Source organism: Oncorhynchus mykiss, chromosome 21, assembly GCF_057628025.1.
Source record: "Oncorhynchus mykiss isolate SJ-2025 chromosome 21, ASM5762802v1, whole genome shotgun sequence".
NCBI classification, from domain to species: domain Eukaryota; kingdom Metazoa; phylum Chordata; class Actinopteri; order Salmoniformes; family Salmonidae; genus Oncorhynchus; species Oncorhynchus mykiss.
The window spans coordinates 21,646,698-21,671,463 of NC_143042.1; the positions used below are offsets into that span (position 1 = coordinate 21,646,698).

At 40.9% G+C, this 24,766-nt stretch overlaps 3 protein-coding genes across 4 annotated transcripts; 1 reads left to right on the plus strand and 2 right to left on the minus strand.

Moving 5' to 3' along the window:
• Window positions 1-73: 73 nt before the first annotated feature.
• Window positions 74-3,105, minus strand: LOC110500224 (dnaJ homolog subfamily B member 9). Its single transcript, XM_036957624.2, has 3 exons — window positions 2,903-3,105; window positions 2,231-2,470; window positions 74-1,459 (listed from the first exon to the last, which is right to left on the minus strand). The coding sequence occupies exons 2-3, from the start codon at window positions 2,445-2,447 to the stop codon at window positions 1,014-1,016; spliced, it is 663 nt and encodes a 220-aa protein (XP_036813519.1). The 5' UTR covers window positions 2,448-2,470; window positions 2,903-3,105; the 3' UTR covers window positions 74-1,013.
• LOC110500223 (sugar phosphate exchanger 3) lies at window positions 3,075-12,692 on the plus strand. Its single transcript, XM_036957620.2, has 14 exons — window positions 3,075-3,257; window positions 3,890-4,089; window positions 4,786-4,900; window positions 5,287-5,379; window positions 5,929-6,012; window positions 6,222-6,367; window positions 7,954-8,050; window positions 8,334-8,418; window positions 8,792-9,009; window positions 9,492-9,633; window positions 9,992-10,093; window positions 10,396-10,595; window positions 10,713-10,778; window positions 10,925-12,692. The coding sequence occupies exons 2-14, from the start codon at window positions 4,013-4,015 to the stop codon at window positions 11,015-11,017; spliced, it is 1,518 nt and encodes a 505-aa protein (XP_036813515.1). The 5' UTR covers window positions 3,075-3,257; window positions 3,890-4,012; the 3' UTR covers window positions 11,018-12,692.
• Window positions 12,693-13,418: 726 nt separating this feature from the next.
• On the minus strand, window positions 13,419-23,269 carry LOC110500225 (cyclin-dependent kinase inhibitor 1). 2 transcript variants are annotated; one of them, XM_036957622.2, is made up of 3 exons: window positions 23,120-23,269; window positions 17,175-17,674; window positions 13,419-16,553 (listed from the first exon to the last, which is right to left on the minus strand). In XM_036957622.2, exons 1-3 carry the CDS (start codon window positions 23,230-23,232, stop codon window positions 16,495-16,497), a joined length of 672 nt encoding a protein of 223 aa, XP_036813517.2. In that variant the 5' UTR covers window positions 23,233-23,269; the 3' UTR covers window positions 13,419-16,494. The 2 variants fall into 2 exon arrangements, with proteins under 2 accessions (XP_036813517.2, XP_036813518.2); XM_036957623.2 differs by having other exon boundaries at window positions 22,401-23,250.
• Window positions 23,270-24,766: the final 1,497 nt, after the last annotated feature.

The window sequence follows — 24,766 nt, forward strand, 5'->3', positions numbered from 1 at the left end:
GAATTTAGAGAATAAACTGTGATATAGAACATGATAGCATAGAATGATAGAAATAGATTTGTCTGCAGGGACCTTAGAGTAAATATATTTTTATTTCCAAACAAGTACCACTCCTCATTCTTTCAATATTTAAAAATAGATCATCCTTAGGATTAACAAAGTGCAGACAGCATTCAATAACTGAACATTGGTTTCACACAAAATTATAAATCAGGCAGCAAAGTCAAAGAAAGAGACAACAGAACAAAAGGTGCCAACTGCAAATATTGCACATAATAAAATGGCAGAGGCACACTTTTCTGAAAAAAAACTAGAGGTAACAGTTGATAATGGTGTATAACCTGGTTAAATACACATTTATAGTTAGGTTCTCTTCAACTTCACGATGAGATTCAACTCAAGTAATAGCAACTTAACACACTTGGGGGGGGGGGGGGGGGGGGGGTGCCATAATAAGTCCCCAATCAAATGCAAAAGCTCTAAAATTACAAGGCATAAGCCATTTAAAATGTGCTATAACACTGACTTTGTTTCACGATATTGGAAGAACTCTTTCTGAAAGAGAGAATTACTTTGGTTTTGCTTAGCTATTTCAATCTTCCAGAATGAAAATAAAAGAAAGCGTGATATTTTTTTCTCTCCTAACTCAATACATTTGCTGCTCTCAAAGATGGAAGCCAAGAGAGAACCTGAGAAATGGGAGAGTCGGTGCTTGTCATAGCATGATGTAAACAAAGTCAATTTAAATCTGAATGGAGGCATTGTAACATGCAATGATATCCATAAGTAAAAACCTAATACATAAGCCCAGATAAATTATATCCAAAATGAGTGAAGGGTATTGCTTGAGAACAGTTTGTTTTATGGCCCATAGGCATCAACATATTTATAGCATATTTTCTTTCTTTCCAAAACCATGTTCCAAAGTGCTAAATTAAAAGTAATTACAAAATAACCACAATAGCTAAACCCATACCCCGTGAGTAGTGGGATGTGTTTCTGGTAGAGATCAATCAAGAACAGTCTGTGTATGTGGTGACCATGTTCCCTCTGCGCTGTGTCACTGTCCTGCAGTGTTGTTTTGCCGAGCCCTGGAACCGGCTGTCCGCCCCGCCTGTGTGTCCATTAAAAGAGAACATCTTCTCCATGTCCTCAAACACGTCATCAAAGAGTTCTCCACCAAAGGAGCCCTGGAAGTGTCTCTTGTGCCTGTTCTGGGCCTTCTGATGGGCCTGTTGGTGGGCCTGGAAGTGGCTGTTGAAGGCCCTCTTGTGATGGGAGTGCTGGTTATGACCGAACAGGTTAGAGTCTCTGAACAGGTCATCAAAGTTGAAGTTAAAGTTCTGGTGGAAGTGCTGTCCACTCCTGCCACCGCCTGTGCCTGGCTCACCAGGGGAGGGGCCATGTCCAAACTGGTCATACTCCAGTCTCCTCTTATCGTCTGATAAGGTCTCGTACGCTGGGCAAAGGAAAGGAAACATAAGTCTCTTGGTGGTGTCCAGACATAAAAAACAAAACAAATGCTTTAACATGGAAAAACTTCATAACTGACTGTAATGGGAATATTAAGATCAATAAAGTTCATATTCAGTTTAGAGTGATTCACTCAATGTTAAGCATTTCCCTTTCTGTATTACACATGATTTCCAGTGTTCTGTTTGTGACACTCGGGTTGGTGGTCACTCGACTCGATGCTGAATGTTATAGATTAAACTCATATCTGTGTATAGTGATTGATGCTAGACTGGAGGTACAAGGACTGAGAACACACTGATTATTATTGTATTGAATTGTCTGTGAACACTGTGGCAGCTGACAAAGTCATTGGCCTTTAATTTTTACTTTATACAAGCCACTCGGGCTGTTGTTCGTAGTACATTTAGCGTTGCTGATCAGGCTATTGGGCCTTTTCAGCGAAGGCCAGTTAGACATTCTCTGCCCCTGTGCAGGATATTGTTACCACTGTTTGCAAACTTGTAATTAAGCCATTATTGATATACATTATTGATATTATCAATGACTGCTCTCCTTGTTCACCTGAAAATGTCTATTACACTGACAATATTAAAAGATTGGAAAACATATATTACTTGTTGAAATGTTTACAAGAGTATTAATACAACTACAGGATGAATAATTAACACTCCATCCAATACATTTGATGTGGACTTGATGTAAGGAGCCCTGATATAACAGATGAGGGGAGTGCCCAGAAGTTGACAGGACTCACCCTCAGCTATTTCCCTGAACTTTGCCTCTGCGTCAGGACTCTTGTTTCGGTCAGGATGGTACTTCATGGCTAGCTTATGGAAGGCCTTCTTGATCTGGCGCTCAGAGGCATCTTTTGGCACACCTAGGATGTCATAGTAGTCCCTCTGTGCCAGTATGAACTCAGTTATCATGAGAATACATACTGCTAACATTAAGACGGACTGTGCTGTGGCCATATTGGTGGTTAGCGCTTGCCTCCCTGCCCAGGAAAGAGAGAGGTTTGACAGTTAGTTGACAGTTTGCTACTTACACAAGCAAATAATGTAAAATTGACAAAAGTATAACTATGTAAGCGTTTTTTAACCTGTACTGTAGAAAGGAAGCATGGCAAATCTGTAAAACCTTCTGTGTGACATAGGCTTTTCTTTTTTTAAATCCCACTTTAGCTAGGGACATGATCTACAAATGTATTTACCCTAGTGAATAGATGGTTGAGTCAGCCACAGAATGATCCAACCATTTACATTGTATTTAAAGCAATTGATAAGGTAGTTTAAACCATTGAAGGTGGGTGGGGGAGAAAAAAAGTGTCAGAACAACAAGCACATAGAGCCTGTGAAAACTATGAAACACATCTGTTCTGTATGCAATTTCTAAGCTAAAAAAAATCACAAAAAAATTGAGAACTTACCTTGAAAAGCACTAACAACAGCGGCTCTTCTATGAGACGATAATGGCACAGCTGATCCGTAGGTGACAAACGATAGCAGGTTGCAATCCCGAGCTGTAACACCACGACTCGCAATCTTATTGGTTAATTCCTCCACCTACTGACTCGAAACACCACGATTGGCTGAAACTAGGGGCATGTGGATCTGTGTTGCATGCTTTCACTTCCGGTACACTCCAGTCCTGTTGGTGGCGGTAGGAAATGTGAAACCACAGCAGAAGAAAACAAAAAGAAACCGATTGCTACACTGTACAATAGCAGACTGGACTGTAAACAGATGATCTCAAGCTAGCGTCGCTGTTTAGGTATTAAAAAGGTAAGTCCTTATCCGTTTGACCTCAATCTTGATTACATATTTGCATTTCCATATTGTGTTATCCAATGCCAAATGTATATTTAGTGAAAGAGAAGTATCAAGCTAGTGTATTCCATATGCATTACCTATCACCAGAGTGAGTCACTTGAGTTAAGTGCTGCACTGCTGGCCAGCAACAGAAGCAGACAGAAGACAGCTCCCAAGGATATTTATTGCAAACCAATAGCTATATTCTTCCTATCTAGAATCAGTACATGGAAAAAGTAAGCAAGGAAATCTCAATCTTTGTTGTATGTTGCTGCCTTTATTGGCAGAGTGTAATTCAGAGGGTGTTTACACCAGATAAAGGTTTCAGACCAGATTCCAAGGTTTGTTGGCTGTTTAACTAACATTAAGGTCCCATGATGAGAAGTAGGTTAATGGTAACAAGCTTGTGACTTTATTCTTTGGAAGAGGCTTACCAAGACCTTTGGTCACCTGTTTGTGGCTTTATATCCTATACCTTTTACCAACGTTTACTAAGGTAAAAAATATCCACTTGGTCTCATAGGACTTTAAATCCCAGTTCTCTCGTTTCAGGCAAAGCTGTGTTTCTGACTTAGAGTTGTGTTTGCTGCTGTCCTGTGATCTAGGCTGTACTCCTGGATAAACTACTGTGGTGCTGTTCCCTCGCTGAACCCCCTATCACTCCTGCCTCCTACTGCTGTTCCCTTGAAGGCCTCCACCCCCTCCTATCCCTCCTGGTGACCCCTGTGATGTCGTCCCCGTGCTGTGGCTTCCTGGCGCAGTACACCCACCATCACCTGGTTGCCTTCCTCCTCACCTTCTTTAGGTAAACTCAACTCCTGAACTCCCACCAGCCTTGTAGGGATCTGGTATAAGACCCTCTGAATGTTCAGAGTTCTCATTCCAGTTCTCTTTGCCCTAAATGCTCTCTACACAAGCACTTAAACCAGAGCATACATACGCATTTGATACGCAGGCTCACTTGTGCTCATATAGGCCTACATCCTCCTTAAGTAAATACATTACTAAGCCAGGGGCCCCAGCACATGCTAATGCCTGGACCGGAGCTACAGTACTCACAGTCCTATACAGCTCTCCACTGATTTATTAAAATTTAAATGACATCATTGCTTCTTGGTCAGACTGGTTGTTATCAGACTAGGAGAAAGTGAACGTATCAGACAGTTGAGCAGAAAGAATCCGATTAACGCTGAATCTGTGCCTGTGTTGCTCACATTACCTCTCCTGACCTCCCTACTCTGAACCCTGACCTTTGACCCCACTCAGCTGTGCCAAAGATTTTATTGCTGTGCTTTCCAGGCCCTGTCATCAGGAAGTGACGTGTAGCCTAGAGTTCTTATTACAGGTTATATAGTAGTTGTAAACGGGTTGAGTACTGACCTACACACCAGCTGCTTTAAACAGCTAAACACATCATTGGAAGGCCCTGGATGTTTCTGGTCCCTTGTTCTGCTAAGAATGTAACAGGGCTTTATTAAGTCTCCCCTCCCTCTCCCTCCAGCTATGTCCTCCTGCACGCCTCAAGGAAGACCTTCAGTAATGTGAAAGTGAGCATCTCAGCCCAGTGGACTCCCTCTGTGCAGAATGCCAGCTCTCCTGCCTTCTCACCCGGGGAGGTACATACTCAGGAGGATGCGGATTCACTTCCTTGAATTATCCCCCCATTTCGCATCATCTAAAAGATGGCCTCTGATATAATGACTTAATTCCTGGATGTCTGCTATTTTGCCTTAGTTTGCACTATTGGATTTGTTTAGTGATCTCTTCAGGTGCAGTCCTCAATATTTACTTTTTGTGTAGTGGATGAGGAAGTGTTATCACGTGTGGAGCTACTGATGAGTACTGAAACAGACCATGAAGTACAGCTAATACTAATGGTCAAATGGTTAAATAAATCCCTTTATTCAGTTGCTCTGAAAATGTTTTTGTTTGATATGATATAATGTTTATTTATTGTGTTACTGTATGTATCTTTGATTGTCTATTCGGAATCTTCCTCCAGACATGGGAAAAGAATAACCTGTTTGCAGACTCCGATGAAGCCACTCTGTTCCTGGGTGTCCTTGACACCATCTTCCTGTTTTCCTACGCCGTGGTGAGTGTCAGGGCCAGCTGGGGTCATGGGGGAGGGGCGTACTTGTAGTCTAGCAACAGTGAGTCAATGTAACCTAATCAGTCATGTCAGATTTACTTCTCTCTCCTGCCCCACACTGAAAGTTGACTGTGGTGTTAATTCGTGAATATTATCTTTAATTATCAACATGGAAACAAGCACACTGGTGCCGTCTTCTCACATTCCCTATTCTGACCTCCCCACTCTGAACCCTGACCTTTGACCCCACTCAGCTGTGCTAAAGATTGTGTGGCTGTGCTTTCCAGGCCCTGTCATCAGGAAGTGACGTATAGCCTAGAGTTCTTATTACAGGTTATAATCTTGAGGATATATGGTAGTTGTAAACAGGTTGAGTGCTGACCTGCAGTGGAGGGTTTGGCCGGGGTAGGCCGTCATTGTAAAATAAGAGTTTGTTCTTTACTTACTTGCCTTACTTGCCAAGTTAAATATATATATTTTTTAAAGTCATAGTTAAATAGTCAAAGCAGGAGGACAGAGTAAATATGCGTGTGTTGTTCAATATTCATGCAGGGCCTATATATGAGTGGAGTGATCGGAGACCGCATGAACCTCCGGTATGTCCTCTCCTTTGGTCTGTGTGGTTCAGCCATAGTGGTAAGTGGGGCATTGCTTTTTATATTTCACATACATCTACACAGTTGGTACATCAGATTTTTACAATAGGCACTTAGTTAAAACGTAGTTACTACAATAGTCATATATATACTGCAGATTCTGCATTTTGATCCCATTACATTTCATTGTGCTCTATTGATGACGTAATCCAATATAACCTTGTGTTTTTCCCCTCCTTCACTTCCCAGGAGTTTGTGTTTGGTACCCTGACTGAGTGGCTGCAGTTCTATAACATCTACCTGTACTGTGGCCTTTGGGTGCTGAACGGCCTACTGCAGTCTGCTGTCTGGCCCTGTGTGGTGGCAGTCATGGGGAACTGGTTCGGCAAGTCGGGGTGAGTATCATGTCCCTCTCTCTGCCATGACACTAGTATACTCCAACACTGATCAATAGGGCTGGGAATTGCCAGGGACCTTACGATACGATATTATAACGATAAGATATTTATTGCGATTCCCACAATTCTATATGTATTGTGATTCGTTGTGATTTTTATTGCAATTCGATGTTCCAAACATATTGCTCACCATATGTCAGAAGGAGAGCCATGAGAGTTTTGGTCAGTCAGGGAAATAAGTGTTGAAAACAAATGGACTCTCTAAAAACAAGATGGAGAACAAGCTATGAAGGAAAAATACTGTAGTTTAGGTGCAGGTACAGAAAACTAGCAGAAAAATAACATTGCGATATTGTCAAAACGATCTACATTGATCACTACTGATCAATGCCGATCACTCACACAGATTGAGTTCGGCTCCCTGATTGTCAACAATCAGAGGTTGTCTTTACAAACAGCAGCCTTAGGGGATTGCTTTAACTGTGGGGTCGTTCCATATGATTTCAATCGCTTTCTGACGACACCCCTTTTGATTTGCCAGAAACCTGTCATACATGTTTGCGCATGGTGAAATTGGTCAGAAAGTAACATTTTAGACCTGAATGGCAAAACATTCAGGAGATAGGTGTTCAAAGTTGACCCATTTTGCGTAACTGTTTCGTTCCCCGGCAAGAAAACCAAAAATGTCAGGCAAACAGAAGGGGGAACTAACAGAGTCACTGACCAACAACCAAGATGAAACAGGTGGGGTTTTAGGAGAGGTTCTGAAAGACATGGGCGTGTCCACTGAAAGTTGACTAGCAACAAAAACTGTAACCTAAAGGACACCAAATACATTTGCCCAAGAAGAGGCAAACAAAAGAAAAAGCCACACCAAACTTAAAGACAGGAAGCAAAACAAGATCAGATCAGGATTGTTTGTCTAGAAATCAAAATAGGTCGCGCCAACTAAAGGTGTTAACCCTCCACATCAGTCAAGACAAGTGTCGCTCTTAAATAGCACCTGGGCCAGGACAGGTGAAACCCGTTCCCCCTAACGTGGTGGAAGCCAGCACAGGTGTAACACATACTGACTAACGAGGTGACACCAATCGGTGCGCCCTACGTGCTAACAAGCTATACGTGCTAAAGTCCAACCTCAAAACATAAATAGAAAAACAAATCCTGTAACAATAACCCACCCTACCATGGGACGTCCATGTCTTTATCTCTGATGAAGATAAACGGTTGAGTTTGGTATCATTTAAAAGTTTACAAATGGGGTTGTCAATCTATTCTATGATTTATTTTTTTTAAATGTTTTTAATAAAATTAAATAAAATTTAAGCCTTAACACCAATTATCTAAAAACACGTGAACTCAGATTTGACTCATTTTCACAAATGTTGTAGCTTAGACCCTATTTTAAATCATCTAAGATCTTATTTTACATCGAAGGGGTGCAGTCAGAAAGTGATTGAAATCATATGGACAGGAAGTGATGTACTGCTTTCTTCTAATTTAGTATTGTGTTGAGTATGTTGTGTGTATTGTGCATGTTCTTTAGAGTGCTGTAACCTCTGTATGTCTCCTCCTCCCTCCAGGCGAGGTTTTGTGTTTGGCCTGTGGAGTGCCTGTGCCTCTGTTGGGAACATTCTGGGAGCTTTCCTGGCATCCAGTGTTCTCAAGTACGGATATGAGGTGAGTGCAGATGCACACAGATATACATATTACAGATCTGCTCTGGGATTCACCTTTTTATAAGGTCTAGATGAAAAAGGGACATGTTGCATAGACAATAGAAATAGAAAAGGTAGACATTGTTGTCTAGAGAAAAGTGAATTTATGCGGTATTGTCTTTCTCTCAACCCCTTGCTACATAGTAGTCCATCTGTGGGCCCAGGGAAGAAAACATGAAAGCTCAGAGTATGAACAGCACAATTCCCAATACAAGGCACCTCAGTGTTATGCTGTGTTTCTGCAGTATGCCTTCCTGGTCACTTCAGTGCTGCAGTTTGCTGGTGGGGTGGTGGTGTTCTTTGGTCTGCTCACCTCCCCTAAAGAAGTGGGTGAGTATTGGGTCCACCCATGCTCAGTTTCCCTCATTGATCTGGTATTATCTCCCTATCATTGTATCGTACTGTACTTTTTTTCACTTCAAGCTTCGAGTTCAATTAGTCGTGTGTACAGGATACGCATGGTATACACCGTCCAATGAAATGCTTACTTGCAGGATCCTCCTCGAAAATGCAACAAGAATAAGAAATAATAAAATATAAAAATACGAACATAAAGTAAATGGCTCAGTAGAATAGAATAAACACTTTTAAAAAATTGTGAGGATGTTGTAATACTGTATGTGGAATATGATATAAAGCTCATATAGCTATGATGTACTGTGTGACTCTTTTGATGACGAGTGTCGTTTCTCTGTCCCATCAGGTCTGTGTTTGGAGTCAGAGACAAGTCTGAGTCCAGTGGAGAGAGATGCAGACAGCCACAGGCCTCTGATGAGTGATGAAGAGGATGAGGAAGAGGAGGGATCGGAGGAGGTGTGTGACGGAGGGTACTACACCATCCAGCAGGGGGATGAGGAGCCGCGGGAAACACCCAAAGCCATCGGATTCTGCCAGGCCTTCTGCCTGCCCGGGGTGCTGCCTGTGAGTGGGATATTACTAGAGCTCTCTGTGTGTCTCTGTGTCCCTCTTTCTCTCTCTTTCTCGTGATCCCTCTAACTCTGGCTAGCTGTCACCCACTCACTCTCTCACACTCACCCTGCTATCTCCCTCTTTCATTCACCCCTCCCAATATCCAATGTTCACCCAATATCTATTTCTATATCTCTATCATCTTATCATCCTCCCTGCCTCTCTGCTATCTGCCCCTCCATGTTTAAGCGTTTTCATTCTGTCTCTGTTCTTTAGCTGACAGTTTTGTTTAGGCAGTGGGGGGGGGGGGGGTGAAGACGTCACTAGTTGCGTTAGTCTCTTTCTCTCAACTTCTCCTCCCAGAACCTTGCCTTTGCAAATGGATCAATAAAGCAAGTATTGTATTATGAAGCATCTGACGATATGAAGATTTTAGTTCTGGCTTTCTGTGATGACTCTCTCAGTAACTGGTGACTGTCATCCTCTCTCCCCAGTATTCCCTGGCGTACGCGTGTCTGAAGCTGGTGAACTACTCCTTCTTCTTCTGGTTGCCCTTCTACCTGAGCAGGAACTTTGGCTGGAAGGAGGCCCAGGCCGACAGGCTCTCTGTGTGGTACGACGTGGGAGGCATCATAGGTGAGTTTTTCCTGCCCAGGCCTAGTTAACGCTGGCTGTATTGACTGGTTAATATGAATGACATTGGCATTGGTGTTGTTGAATGCGGTTTAGCTGTGGTAACATCCTAGCTAGCTATGCAGAGTCATTTATCTATGTTATCTGAAGGGGTCTACGTAGTCTACGCAAATGGAGCCGATTGAAGTCCGTTTGCATCGCTCTCTAACGTAGTTCCACGTACATTTGTGCGACTGAGTTTTTGGAACACGACGCAAATGGACCTCCGTCTGCTCCGTTTGCGTGGACTGTGTAGAGCCCTTAAGACGGGACCGCAAATTGTGTATTAATCTTCTGCTCTCTGTCTCTCTCTCTCTCACAGGTGGTACGATCCAGGGCCTGATCTCAGACTGCATGGGGAAGAGAGCTCCAGTGTTAGCCGTCAGTCTGCTGCTGGCTATGGGAGCCCTGGTGGGGTACAGTCGTGAGTACTCCTCCTTTTTTCATCCACCTTCCTCCTTTTTCTAGCCCAAAACATCTCACTATATTACTCAGGCCAACATTCAATTTCAATGTGATCCCATTTACTTAAGAAATAGTATTCCCATTTTATTTATTTTTTTAGGTCAGAGAGAAAAAATGGAAATGGTTCATTATTGTGTTATGTCAATTCTAGACCACCAAGGGGAGCCCTTGATGGGGGGGGAAGAAAATGAAGAATCATATGTCTCATACAGAATCCACAAAAAAAACATGTGAATTAACCCTGTGTTGTCCCCCCCTCAGACTCCCCTCCGGACCAGGTGGTGAATGCAGCTCTCCTGGCCACCACAGGTTTCTTCATAGGAGGGCCATCCAACATGATCAGCTCAGCCATCTCTGCAGACCTGGGGCGACAGGAGGCCCTCAGGGGCAGTCAGGAGGCTCTGGCTACCGTCACCGGCATAGTGGACGGGACTGGGAGTATTGGAGCTGCAGCGGGACAGGTAACACACACTAGAGATCGAGAAAGTACACACTCGCACGCACGCACATACATACATACACACATAAATATGTGCTTTCCATTGATTTAATGTTGAGTATTTTACCTTGTCTTTCAGTACTTGGTATCGCTGATCGAGAGCAAACTGGGCTGGATGTGTGTGTTCTACTTCTTCATAGTCATGGTAAAATAATCTGTCTAATCCATAATGTGAGACAATGTTCATGTATTCCGTTAATTAGTCACTTATTCTCCTCAGGAGCATCTTACATAAGACACAGTGTTGTCCCTGTTTGTGACATATTTGGTCCTGTTGTGATTGCCTCACAGACGGGGGGCAGCATAGTCTTCATCTTGCCGCTGATCGTGACTGAGATTCGGGCCATGTGGAGGGACAGACAGGCAAGGACACAACAGCTGTGATGCCTTCCTCACGGGGGCCATGTTTGTTCCTACTCCTTCCCTATGGGGCCTACTAACTGTCAGTCAATCAGATTATGTCCACTGATCACTACTGTAGATATATGTACAACATGTCTATGAATGTGTGTGTCCAATCTATGTATATATTTGGTCTGAATCACGTTTTTTAAAGATTACTTCAGCGCCTTTTACGAGTGGGGGCAGGGCCCTCTCAATGTTTGTGGTCTAAGATAGGAAGTTCCAAGCAGCTGTCAATGATTCAAATTCCTTTACCTGTTTACTGAAGTGTATAATGATTACTTGTATAGAATGATTGGATCTGCTCATTTGCTTAGTAGAGATCAGATTTCAAAGGCACGCAAAACACACACTCACTGAAGTCGGCCACTCACTCTTAGAATCTCACAGTCACACATCCGCTTGGTGGATTTTCAGTCATTGCCTGTAGCACATACATGTAGTCAGTGACCACGCTTACGTGCACACAGTATTCTGGACAGTAGCTCATTCATATGGGTTAAATAGTAACTGAAATATGGCCTACAACCTCTCACATGTAGCATAATATAAAGTTAACTCGTGCAGAATTATGCTTTTTTTGCAGTAAAATGTTAACTTTGTCTCGGGAACAGGAGTGGATAAATATTAATGATTTCTTTCAGCATCTCTTGAGAAAATGTGTGTAATGTGCAGACAGTCTTATCATAAACCTATTTAATTGTTTGCTCAGCTTTTAATTTAATTCAAACCGGTCAAACTGATGACATTTTGGACATTTTGTACAGACCTATCGTTCCATTGTTTTTGGAATCTTTCCACTGTTCTCCCCGGTCGCTAAATGAAACAGACAACTTTACCGGTTTTAGCTAGATTACTACTGCGTTCATTCTATCGATGTAAGACATTATTCTGGTGAGCACTACTTTATTTGGTCTTCTGGGACAACAAGTTATGACAGAAGAGAAGTTGCATGTATCTAACAATAGTTGGCAAACAAATGGCCTACTAATTGTCAGAAATTATAAACAGAAAGTGTCTAAATTAAGGGTGAAATTAGCCAGTAGGCCACACGGTCCAATACGGAGCATCAGTAAAACTTTTTCGGGTTATTGTAAACGGGAAATGATGTTTAAGTGTGTCAACTCACTTGAGTACCCCGAATAATAACGGAATATTGGTGTGCATTTAAACGTGGTCAGTGTAAAAAGTACGTTTGCCGATAAAGTTTTTAAGCAGCTTTGTAAGTCATAAAGGTCAGTAAACATTAACTGCACGCCTCTGAAATATTTTATTTATTTATTTAAAGAACAGTAAGATGACATCAATGTAAAAAACATCGTCTTATCAAAATGAGGTAAAAGTATACTGATTTTATTTACTGTAGGTACATAAATTAAAACGGTACAAGTAGTTCTCCTGGTTGGACTGGGATCAGTTGCTAAATTACTGTAGTGGTTTTAACCAAGGTCACAAGTGCATTTCAGCTGGTCCAGGACCTGCTAAACTTGATGAAATGGAATGTGTATTTAATTGTAACATTATCGAATGTATGTTCTTAATCTGTGATGAATGTTCGTTTTTTTCTCTCCATATGTGCACTTTAAATTCATATTTTAATGAGCCTATGTGATGTTTGTTTTGTTTTTTCAAGAAAAGAAAATTGACTCTTTCTAAACTGTTGCCTCCTATATTTTTATTCTTCACAAGGGAATTTACTATATATGTTTGGGAAACCACCTCAATGAATTTGAACTTCAATGACCTAAACTGTATTCACACAACTGACTTCTTTGTATAAATCTCATAAAGCAATGAAACCAGCATTTAGAAACATTGAATTAGCATACTTGTATTTATTTTCACATATAAAATGGACACAAATTAAGAGGATCTGTTCAGAAGGACTTTCGCGGTAAATTACTAATGGGATAGACACCCTTGTAGAACAGTAGATACATTCTGCTCAATCCTGTTACAGACGTGTTACGTCACTTCAGAACCACCAGGAGGAGCCTTTAAGGCAAAAATAATACCATCAAAATATGTGTAGTATTAGTAGGCCTCATTTTTATTTAACTAGGCAAGTCAGTTAAGAACAAACTCTCATTTACAATGACGGCCTAGGAACAGCGAGTTAATTGCCTTGTTCAGGGGCAGAACGACATATTTTTACTTTTGTCAGCTCAGGGATTCGATCAAGCAACCGTTACTGGCCCGACGCTCTAACCACTAGGCTACATGTCTCCCCTAATATAATTAGTAGGTTTAATATAATTAGTAGACTTAATATGGGTAGAGTTAGTAGGCCTACTAGATTTTACAGCTGTTGACACTGAAGATCATATTAATGTACAAGGAGGTAATAAATGATGGATGAAGACGAGTCTAAACAAACAATACGTTTGTATATTTATATCATTTATTTACATGTTTAATCATCTGAAACATACTGTAACAAATTAACATCAAAGTCAACAGTGCACCAAAAACCGGTCATTGAATCCTCATTGAAATGTGTCATTTTATTTTCAAACTATTACCAAACCGAATCAAAGCTAATAGTCTGTTCCCATGTAACATTGTAATACACTTTGCATACATTAACCATTATCCTATCAAAAACCTATATTATCCATTCATGCATATAAGGCATGCAATACTATGTTTTGATATACTTGGGATACTGTGGGCCAGGGGGGATGCAGGATTGAGCAGCCCAGTAGCTGTATACAGATCTATGATCATTAACTTATCACAGTTCGCTTGCCAAGGGAATTCTGGGAAAACCAGTACAGTCAGTAATATTACGGCTGAGTATTACCTTGTTTTAACACTGTTGTAATACCAAGAAAGCACCTAATATCTATTTATCATTTTGTGTCCGACCCAAACTACGTTAGCCCATAGTCTGTGTCCCAGTTCAGCAGTGAAGGTTTGTTTTTTCTAAACACTTCCCCATCCATGAGAGTAGCTCTATAAAATCAGAAATATAGAATTATCTTGTCAATAATGTTTTAGTGCAAAGACAGTTCAACAATACACATAATCAATTAGTTTTACCGAAAGGGTATTTAGAATTATTTCCCTACAAAAACAAAATATATAGTTAAAAATAAGTTAACAGACTTTTAAAGATTTGTTTTGAACACGTTGAAAGACAGGCGCATATATACCAACATGCACATATAGACTCAAGTCCAAACACACACAAAACAACAACAAAAACACCATAAAATATTATTAAATAAAAATGGATAATCGATTCCATTTGTGAGGTGAAGTGTGTAAACGGAAATCAAGACGTTCTGTTGACATGTCTCTCTACGTTGGCAAGTCAAGAGGGCGGTGTTATGAGGACCTCTTTGGATCCAGCCCTCTAGAACACAGGCCACTCGTCTGGCTATAGAACCACTTTGATTCAGGGTCTCGGACATCATTCTGTTGCGGTCTATTAATAAAGTCCCTGCCCCCCCCCCCCCCATCCTCCATTCTGTCTACTTCTGGGAAACCAGTCAAAGCAAGCCAGAGGGCTAGAGATAACAAAGCTCAGGACTCCCAGAGGACTTGAGTTTCCTCAGTCCTGCTTTGAGCTGGAATGGGCCTATCACTCTGACACACTGACTCTTTTACCTGATGTGTAACTAAAGCCTATGGTCTGAACCCATTTTACCACTGAACCAGCTATGGACAGTAATACAAAATCATCTCCTGTAGTTTCCAACAAATATGTTGTAATTATTTGACAATTTTTTATTTTGTATATCTTTTTTCAATTATTTTCACTTTTTTGTCAATCGCTCAATGAGGTAGGTAATCCAGATTATGGCTATTTGTTCAAACATGACACATTTTGGGAAATGCACTCCCTGTAGGACTGCTATTTTTTGCCACTATTATTTACAGTATTGCGATGTGACTCTAGAGAATGAATGGTATAAAGTTTGGAATGTAATACCAATGGATACATCTGTGATACTGTATATTAATCACAGGTATATCTGAGATGTATATGTGAGATGCTTAAGGCATGTGGATGTCTATGTCCCTTGCCTCAAGCCAACGCTTACAGATGTCTCACAAATCATATATGTTTTCATTTTTTTGAGGGTCAACTGCCTCAGTTGTCACAACAGTCTAGTATTTAGCACAGCAATGGAAATGTGTTACAGCTCAGCTCCTCATAAAAAAAAATAATCATTTACTGACAGAACTTGGAATGTTCCGTATGCATTAAGGATCCATGTACTTTTGTCAACTACAAACACCATTATAACTTCAACTCCGAATAATGTCAATGCTACATTACCTTCATACAGAAAAGAGTCGCGTTCAAAACCTAGAGGCTGCCATTATAAAGAGACAAGAGTAGAAAAGGATACATTGTAAAAAAGGATTTAGCCAACAAAAGCCATATATTCCGTTTTGTTACCAAACAGTTTCCAAGAATATGTTTTACTACCTTTAATAAGATAAATGGGTCAAAATGAAGCGGGCTAAATAGATCATGGAAAGAGTATGGGCTAAATAAAAACAGTTTTACATTTTATTCCGTTTTGTACTGAAGTTCTTGACCAATTTTACAGAGACGGTGGTGCCAACGGTGAAGTGTATGTCTGCCATAATAACAATATTTGAGCATGAACTTAAGCTAATTTAAGCTTGTTGCCTACTGACACCTTATATCACTCTGTAATAATACTCACACCAAGAAGCTGACATGACGCTTTAGTATCTTGTTGTTAAGAATAAAACAATTAGCGTCATAAAAAAACATATATTGAGAAGCATTATTACTCAATAAGATGTATCATTATCATAAAAGTCCCTACCGATGCAGCCATCGCCTGATAGCCTAAGTGCTGGAACTTCACCGTTGACCTTTGTACCCTAGGCTAATTATGGTCACGTTGCCAATTTGACCTGAGGTGACCCCGGGGCCTCTTACTCGAGTGGCTGATACTTTTACAGCCGTGGTGAAACTGAAGACGACACGTGGATTGTGGTCAGGAGTAGTTGAACTCCTCTTATCAAAACTCTGAGATAGGCTGTTAGAGAGCGGGCTGAGGTGGTTAGGGGTTAAGAAATACTATACCAAGGGTACTGTTGGAAGAACTCTCTTACAACAGAGCCGTTTAGGTTTTTTCCTGATGAGTGTATTTGAACTATTTCACAGTATAATCTAAAGCTTAGACAATCATACAAGCTTAGGAAATATAGATGAAATACAGCTATATAAATATATATACAAACATATCCATCATTTCCACTCAGAGATATTTCACTCTGAGAGGACGTTAGTTAGCTTCCTTGCGTGGAAATCAACAGAGTTTGTCAGGAGTTTTTAAGACATTTTGTAGCTATGAGCTTTTTGACAGTCAGAGTTGCTACAGAAAGCTGCAGAGATTATAAATTCATCTTAATGAGGTGATTTCCAAACGAAGCATGCCCACTGAATGGTGCTCTTTCTTGGGATGCGTTTACTGCAGGAAGGACCGTTTGTGGTGCATGGCCCTCCTCTTCTTCACAACAAAGAATTCTGTGGATGACCGCAGAGAGAGAGAACAGGTGTTAGTTCCCAGTCCCAGTAATGTAAGGGAAATAATATTTGCATCCCAAATGGCACCCTATTCCCTGTACAGTGCACTAATTTTGACCAGGGCCCATAGGGTTAAAAGTAGTGCACTAGATATAGAGGATAGGGTGGAATATGGGACACACACAACAAGGCTTATAACTGGGAAACTGTTTGGGAAAATGGCATAGGTAACAACACAGTGTTGTTGTAAGGCCTAAAATACAGTGCTTTTGCAAGCACACTGAGGTATTCACTGCTGTCACTCAATGCTTATTAACAGGTTAACAGGTTAATAACAGGTTCATATGAAGTTCAAAACAACCTGTAAACTTCTATTATCTCTCTATAAATGAAGACCTCAGGGCTTGTGGGAGTAATAATAATAAAAAAATACACAAATGTATTTATTTATATTATTTATTTATTATTATTATAACGATAGTCAAGTTAACCTCTGGACTCCAACATGTTGTAGGCTACTAACTCTCTATTGCCTTTTTTCGTATGGTTTTTGTACCAAGCCCAATAGAAGGAAAAAATAGGGGGAAAAGTGCGGCACCTCTCCCGTTCATTGACACTGACCTGTTATGGCGGCTTGTCTCCGTTTGACTGCTCCTGCCTTCTGGCTGGCCACCATCTTCTCCGGCCTCTGGATCCTATAGCTCTCCCTGGTGGTCACCTCCAGGTACTCCACTCCAATGCTGGACGACCCTGGAGATGATGCCTGCGCCAGCCTGACATTCTCGCTCTCTGCCCTCCGCCCGGCGATGCCAATCACCGGCTTCTTTACCACACAGCTGTGGTAGAACGCCGGCACATCCTGGCACTTCATCTCCTCCCACTCCATGCTGGCGCTGTTGGTGGCCGGCCGGCCGGCGTTGAAGTCAAAGCCCCAGCGCTTGTTGGCCGACTCCACGGTCATACCCAGGTGCCTCTGGAAGTCCTGTTGCAGCTGCTCGTGGTCCACAGGCCCAAACAGGTTCCTCCTCACCGGGCCCTGGGCCCTGCGCTTCAGCTCCTCCGTACTCCCACAGACCAACATGGCCCCATCAGATGATAATGATGATGCCATCTCAATGTCCCTGAGAGAGAAAGGGAGAGGGTTAAAGGTGAGGTGTCTGTTTTTCTGGTGTGGCCTAGGTTTAGACACACACTCATACCAACACACTAAACACACAGACACGCCTGTTCTGTTCAGCGTTTGCCCTTTAGGGGCATCGTTGAATTGTATGTGATCAAACACACATGCCCTACCTCCCTCAAACTCAACACTGGACCTTGAAGCCAGTTCCACTGCATTTTTTCATGGTTTCCCTCTAATCAGGGATTGATATAGAACGTGGACAACAAGTGGGTGCAATTAATTATCAGGTAGAACAGAAAACCAGCAGGCTCCGGACCTTATAGGGTAAGAGTTGAGTACCCCTGCCCTACCTAACCCACTTAGTAGTTAACCATATGGTAAGAGACCCACACACCAAATAAATCTCCAACATCCATAGAATCAGAATAGAAGAACACCTAAAGTATGTAAAAATGAACCTGCTCCACCTGCTCTGGTCTCTGCTCTGGCTGCCAGAGGTGAGAGGTCAGGAGGAAAGGTCACATGGTGCGGCCCGGGAAACGTATGGAGAATGTTTCACCTCATGTGAGAATGTTTTATGTGCTCTTCTAGTCACCCCATGTAATTACAGGTATACATTCTGAACTTCAGGAATGTTACACGTTTTTGTAGTTTACGAGTTACAACCGTCCAATACTAGTGTTTTAAATGAACTTATTTTTAGTGACACGCAAACATTCTACACACCAAGGAAATCTAGGCCTCTCAGAGTAGGAGTGCTGATCTAGGATCTGTTTTGCCTTTTAGATCATAAGGAATATAATTATATGGACAGGTCCTAGATCAGCACTCCTACTCTGAGACTGTGAATACAGGCCCTGATCAGCTTTTTATTTTAAATTAATATATTAATAGGTTCAAAATCACATAATTCCCCACAGCAATTCAATTTAAAAAATCAATAGCAAGTAAACCATTATACAGCTTCCAAAGTCTAGAAAATATTAATTAATATCCAATAGATCACATGTAACAGTCTGAATTGTTTTAATAAATACCTGTTAGGTTGGTCAGATTTGCCTTGCTGAGTCTATCCCTGGTATATAATGAGAACTTCCCTTCCCTGACCTTTCTTATCAAAGTTAGAAACATCTAGATCTTTTTTTCTTATTATTTTGCCTCCTTGAAATACAGTTTTACCCGCCAGAGTGTATCAGTCAGTTACCCACTATCAGCATCAGTGAATGGGAAGGAACCACACTGAAAAAGGTGCGCCAGACAGGCAGTGAATCATTTCTACGCCTTTGTTTATCTAAAAAATCGTTACACGGTGGGATTGAGCAAACTTTACAGCGTCTGGGACACAACTGCGTCTGCATTTAAATGCCAGCCCCCTCATACAAAGAAACACGCTTGTGTAACAGAAACCATTATTCCACATTGTGAACATTAGGTTTTATGCATCAGATGGACAACCTTTTCAGACGTTCATCTATAAAGAAAACGCAAAGAAACAGCCAAATTGAAAATAAAACGCATACAAAAAAATAAATAATAAATGTATGAATTAAACGGGTAAAATAAGTTTTTTAGGATCTTGTACTTTGAGAGACGCATACATGGGTTTCTTGGATGACAACTGCTGGGTGGCTTGGCTGACTCAACTGCTGGGTTTCTTGGATGACAACTGCTGGGTGGCTTGGCTGACTCAACTGCTGGGTTTCTTGGATGACAACTGCTGGGTGGCTTGGCTGACTCAACTGCTGGGTTTCTTGGATGACAACTGCTGGGTGGCTTGGCTGACTCAACTGCTGGGTTTCTTGGATGACAACTGCTGGGTGGCTTGGCTGACTCAACTGCTGGGTTTCTTGGATGACAACTGCTGGGTGGCTTGGCTGACTCAACTGCTGGGTGGCTTGGCTGACTCAACTGCTGGGTGGCTTGGCTGACTCAACTGCTGGGTTGCTTGGCTGACTCAACTGCTGGGTTGCTTGGATGACTCAACTGCTTGGTTTGACTCAACTGCTTGGTTGCTTGGGTGACTCAACTGCTGGGTTGCTTGGGTGATTCAACTGCTGGGTTGCAGGCATTCGGTCACTTAGTTGGGTTGTTTTCTTTAAAAATATCAAGGTTGGGTTGTTGATGCTGGGTTATTGATGCTGGGTTATTGATGCTGGGTTATTGATGCTGAGTTATTGAGATATGACCGAGTGGGTTAGATCAGAAGACTGGAAGCATAGCTTTTGTAGGGACCTAGCTTTCAGACACTTGGTGACCCGTGAAAGTAAAGGTCATTCCGGTTAATCTGTTATGTTGTATTGTTATTAGGAGTGTGAACGTTAACATGTTTAAATTCAATTGAGATCTTTAACGTTAAGAAAAATCCCTAAATGAAAAACAAAGTTTTTCTGTTTTTTACCCTACAAAATGCAGTTATCACAAAACAATATATTTTCCATGTTATGGACATCTAGACAATAGGCAATTAAGGCCTGGGGAAAGTTATGTATTTTAAGTAAAACCAGAGAGGAAGAGGTTGGTGAATTTGCAAGGCATGCAAGACAAGACATTGTGAGTTACATATTACCAAGACATATACGCTCGTTTCTGCCTGCCCCCTCATTTCTCTCCCTCGTGCTCCGCTAATGGTGAGAGTTTGTGTTCACTCTTTGGTTTGTTTCGTGTAGAATATCGTAGCCTATTCATTCATGATAGGCCCTGCTTTACTGATGTTGCGAGACATTGCAAGCCAAGAAATTGCGAGATACAGCATTCTATTGCGAGATACAGCTTTTGATTGCCGATCGATAGGCCTAGTGCACAGTTCGGACTCTGTCTGCCTGGTGGCCAACCTGCCTATACTGTGCCCTCTCTCACCCTCTGTCCCTCACTGGCTCGCTATGAAAGACACAAGTGTTTGCATTTTCGTAAGTACGACAACTAATCAGTCTCCTCCATTCCAAAATGACGGAATCTTAGGAGTCAATCTTGCACTTAGAAATGGGAGGCAACGTGGAGAAAGTGGAGGAATAAATTGTTTTGGAGTCAACTCTCCACCCCTGTCATCGTCGTTAGGATTTGGAAAAATGGCAGCAAAGTCCTGTCTGGAAATACTTTAAGAAGTTAAATGAGAAGGAAATGCTAACTTGCTAAGTGGAATTGAGGGTCAGTAATGGAGGTACAGGTGTAATGCTTAACCGTCTGAAAAGGACACATTGTGAGACCTCAAACCGTTGCTTGCAGCAGCGCATCTCCATTGTGAATTCACGTTGAATTTTATGCATTTTTCTTCGCGTTTTGACGGAAAACCGATTTTAAAAAATGGCTGTTTAAACGTTAAGAAATGTTTACCATTTGTCACATCCCTAATTGTTATCACATTTTAAGGTTGAACACTGAGCCTTTTATAGATGTAATGAGGCATAGTCCCTCAAGAGCCTATGTATATCCAAATGTTGGGATAGTTAGCACTTTGTCACAATATGTAAATAATCATATTACTCATTTTATATTAATGTATGTAATGTGCAAAAATATTCTAGGATCGTTTTATTTTGCACTGAACAAACTTAACATGATTAACAAGAATGACACTTAAATCTCACGGGTGGCCAAAAGTAATTATCTTATAGCCACCTCCCTTATAGGCCACCCCTCCTGAAAATAAAATGTTAAAAGTTGGTGGGTCAACACTGCATGAAAGTGAATAAAAACCAGATTGATGCTAAATTAACCCATGTTGGGGGTAATCCCAACAACCCAAAATGTTGGGTTATTCAAGAAGGGAATTCAGCATGTGTTCTGTTCAATATTTACCTAGTGCTGGGTTACCAAATAACACAAATTGGGTTGTTTTTAACCCAGCATTTTTTTGAGTGTAAGAATCTTAAGGAAAACAGGGGCGAGAGCCAGGGAATTGAGGTCGACTCAATTGAGCATTGCGCAATGGCCTGTCAACTGTTTGAAAACAAATGTACAGATTTAAACTGGGAGTTTTTACATTATATTCGTTGCTCTCTAGCTATAGATATTAAATATCTTATATAAAGCATAATCATAAAGGGAACAGTAGGACTAATAGGATATTGGTTAGGCCTACTATGCCAAAGATGCCTATTCTCGACATTGCGTTCATGACGCAGTTTGATCAAATTCTTAGCCTGTTCCGTAAAGAAGAAAAAACGTTTTACGTAAAAATACTTTGATTAAAATAAGTCTTCTTTCCAATAACATATTTTCATGAGAATAAAAACATTATTCTAAACTAATATAAACTGCCATTCCCTCAACAGCAACAGCTCAACTCCTTGGAGTGAAAGTTGTTTGCGTCGAAAAAGTGGGCGCGGTAACTAGATCATTTACAACTCTCTGGAATCCCCAGACCCACACAAACATTCTCAATCTCCGATCATAATTGTGCCCAACTTCTCCAAATAGGCGATAAGAGGAGAAACACTTTGAAACTACCACATTTTAAGAGTAGAGCACTCGATATCATTGCCAGATGTTAAAATAGATTCAAAGTAGCCTTATTTTGAACCAATACACAGAAGAAGTATAAATCACAGATGACGCAGTTACATTCGCATACTACATGAGATGTTGGTCAATGAGATGCAACAGAAGAAAATACACATTGACAATAAAAACCCGAACAGCACAGATTTTCCTATGGTTTGACTCTGCAAAGTGTGAATAAGAATAATGCAAAACTTATCAAATGTTGCCAATGTGACTTCTCTTACCATCAGTGTCCAATGATGCACCCAAATCTGAAATAATGTTGCGAATTCCTGACGTTGTGGGTCAAAATTGACGCGCCTGACCGAAGTATAGACTGATGCTCTTCACTGTCAACGATAAACTAATATCACTTTAAAAGCTCCCAGTTATTGCGCTCTCTTGTCCCCTTATGTGACTTGTTTGTTCCTAGAAGGCAATGGGACGTCCTACCGCCACAGAATATTTAATCACGTGATAATCACCGCAGAAGACTTAAACACGTCATAATCATCATAACAATCGGGTTTTGGGAGCTGGACCATTGAGCTGGACAATGCCCAACACCTTTATATAATCAGTGATTCAATCAATTTCATCCAATGACATAAATAGTTGGTATAAGTGCGCATCCTGGCCTTGCATTCTTAATTAAATACACTATTAGAAAAAAAAGATGCTATCTAAAACCGAAAAGGGTTATTCGATGGTCCCCATATGAGAACCCTTTTGAGTTCCATGTAGAACCCTTTCCACAGAGGGTTCTACCTGGAACCCAAAAGGGTTCTTTCTACCCGGAACCAAAAAGGGTTATCCTATGGGGCCAGCCAAAGAACCGCTATGGAACACTTTTTTCAAGTGTAGGCTAATGTAAAATCTGGCATACAATAAAAATCATCTTGGTATACTACTTCTTTTAAATCAACCAACACATTTTCTATTAGTTTTTCAATATATTTCCTACCTCGTTTTCATTATGAGAACGTTTTGAAGTTCGGTTGTAAGATTCGAACTGCGCGCAAAGATTTGTTGCGCTGTTCTCTCTCTAGGTAAAATATCTTGGCACATAGGACCCATTTACCCAGCTCTTTTGAATGTGACACATTCTTATGTTGGCATTGCGTCACGTTTCACCTTGGCTCCGATCCAAGACCACAAGTCACGTTGAATTTCAACGTGAGCTAGTCAACCCTCTACTCCATTTTGTATTTTTTTCTCCCGCAGTTTAGCCTACGTTTCATTTAGGTACAGTCATCTCCCGCTCGAAAAGTTCTCAATGGGACTGGCTAGGCACAAAATGTTTTTTGTTGCTTTGTGCCATTTTCAAATAGTTTGACCTATAGCTGATATTACTATTTAGGACAGTAGGTTACATATCAAGCATAAGGTCCATGTTAGTCTATTATGTTAGGATAGTTAGTCTATTGCGCTATCTATTAGTATTAGTCCGAATTAACATGAATTACTTATTCTAACTAACATTAGTTACAATGTTAGTATAAATAAACTCATATTTAATGAAAATGAATTAAACATGTTCAAAGCTTTATTAATACACTATTATAGTAGGCCATATATGGACAACAACAAGGCTGCGTTTACACAGGCAGACAATTCTGATATTTTCCCCCTAATTGTTTTTTTTTTCAAATCTGCTCTGAAAAGGAGCAGATTTGGGCTGCCTGTGTAAACTGCAGCCAAAATGTCATGTTATTATTGATGATTTATGTGTTGTTATACCTTTAATTTATGTTTTTAGTCTCCTGGTCTTACACTCTCACATAGAGATAAATGATGTCAATAAGAGATGTTTGCTTAGGCTACACAAATTGTTAAACATTTCCAGTGAATGACTGAGTGAGGTGTCTGTTTCTCAAACTAGACACTAATGTACTTGTCCTCTTGCTCAGTTGCGCACTGGGGCCTCCCACTCCTCTTTCTATTCTTGTTAGGGACAGTTTGTACTGTTCTGTGAAGGGAGTAGTACACAGCATTGTACGAGATCTTCAGTTTCTTGGGAATTTCTCGCATGGAATAGCCTTCATTTCTCAGAACAAGAATAGACTGACGAGTTTCAGAAGAAAGTTATTTGTTTCTGGACATTTTGAGCCTGTAATTGAACCCACAAATGCTGATGCTCCAGATACTCAACTAGTCTAAAGAAGGCCAGTTGTATTGCTTCTTTAATCTGGACAACAGTTTTCATCCGTGCTAACGTAATTGAAAAAGGGTTTTCTAATGATCAATTAGCCTTTTAAAATGATAAACTTGGATTAGCTAACACAACGTGCCACTGGAACGCAGGAGTGAAAAAATCAGCCGTTTCCAGCTACTATAGTCATTTACAACATCAGTCATTTACAACATCAACAATATCTACTGTTATTTTAATGGACAAAAACTTTGCTTTTCAAGGGACTGTCTAAGTGACCCCAAACTTTTAAATGGTAGTGTATATGGTATCACTATTAAAGTAATATCTCCTTCCTTGTATCTTTATTACATACCAGTGTATCCCCTTCCTCATAGGTCCTTTCTCCTCTTTCAGTTATTACATAGGTTCTGTCATACTTGCATGGCTGTGGGGTGACATCATAGGGACTGTTTGTTC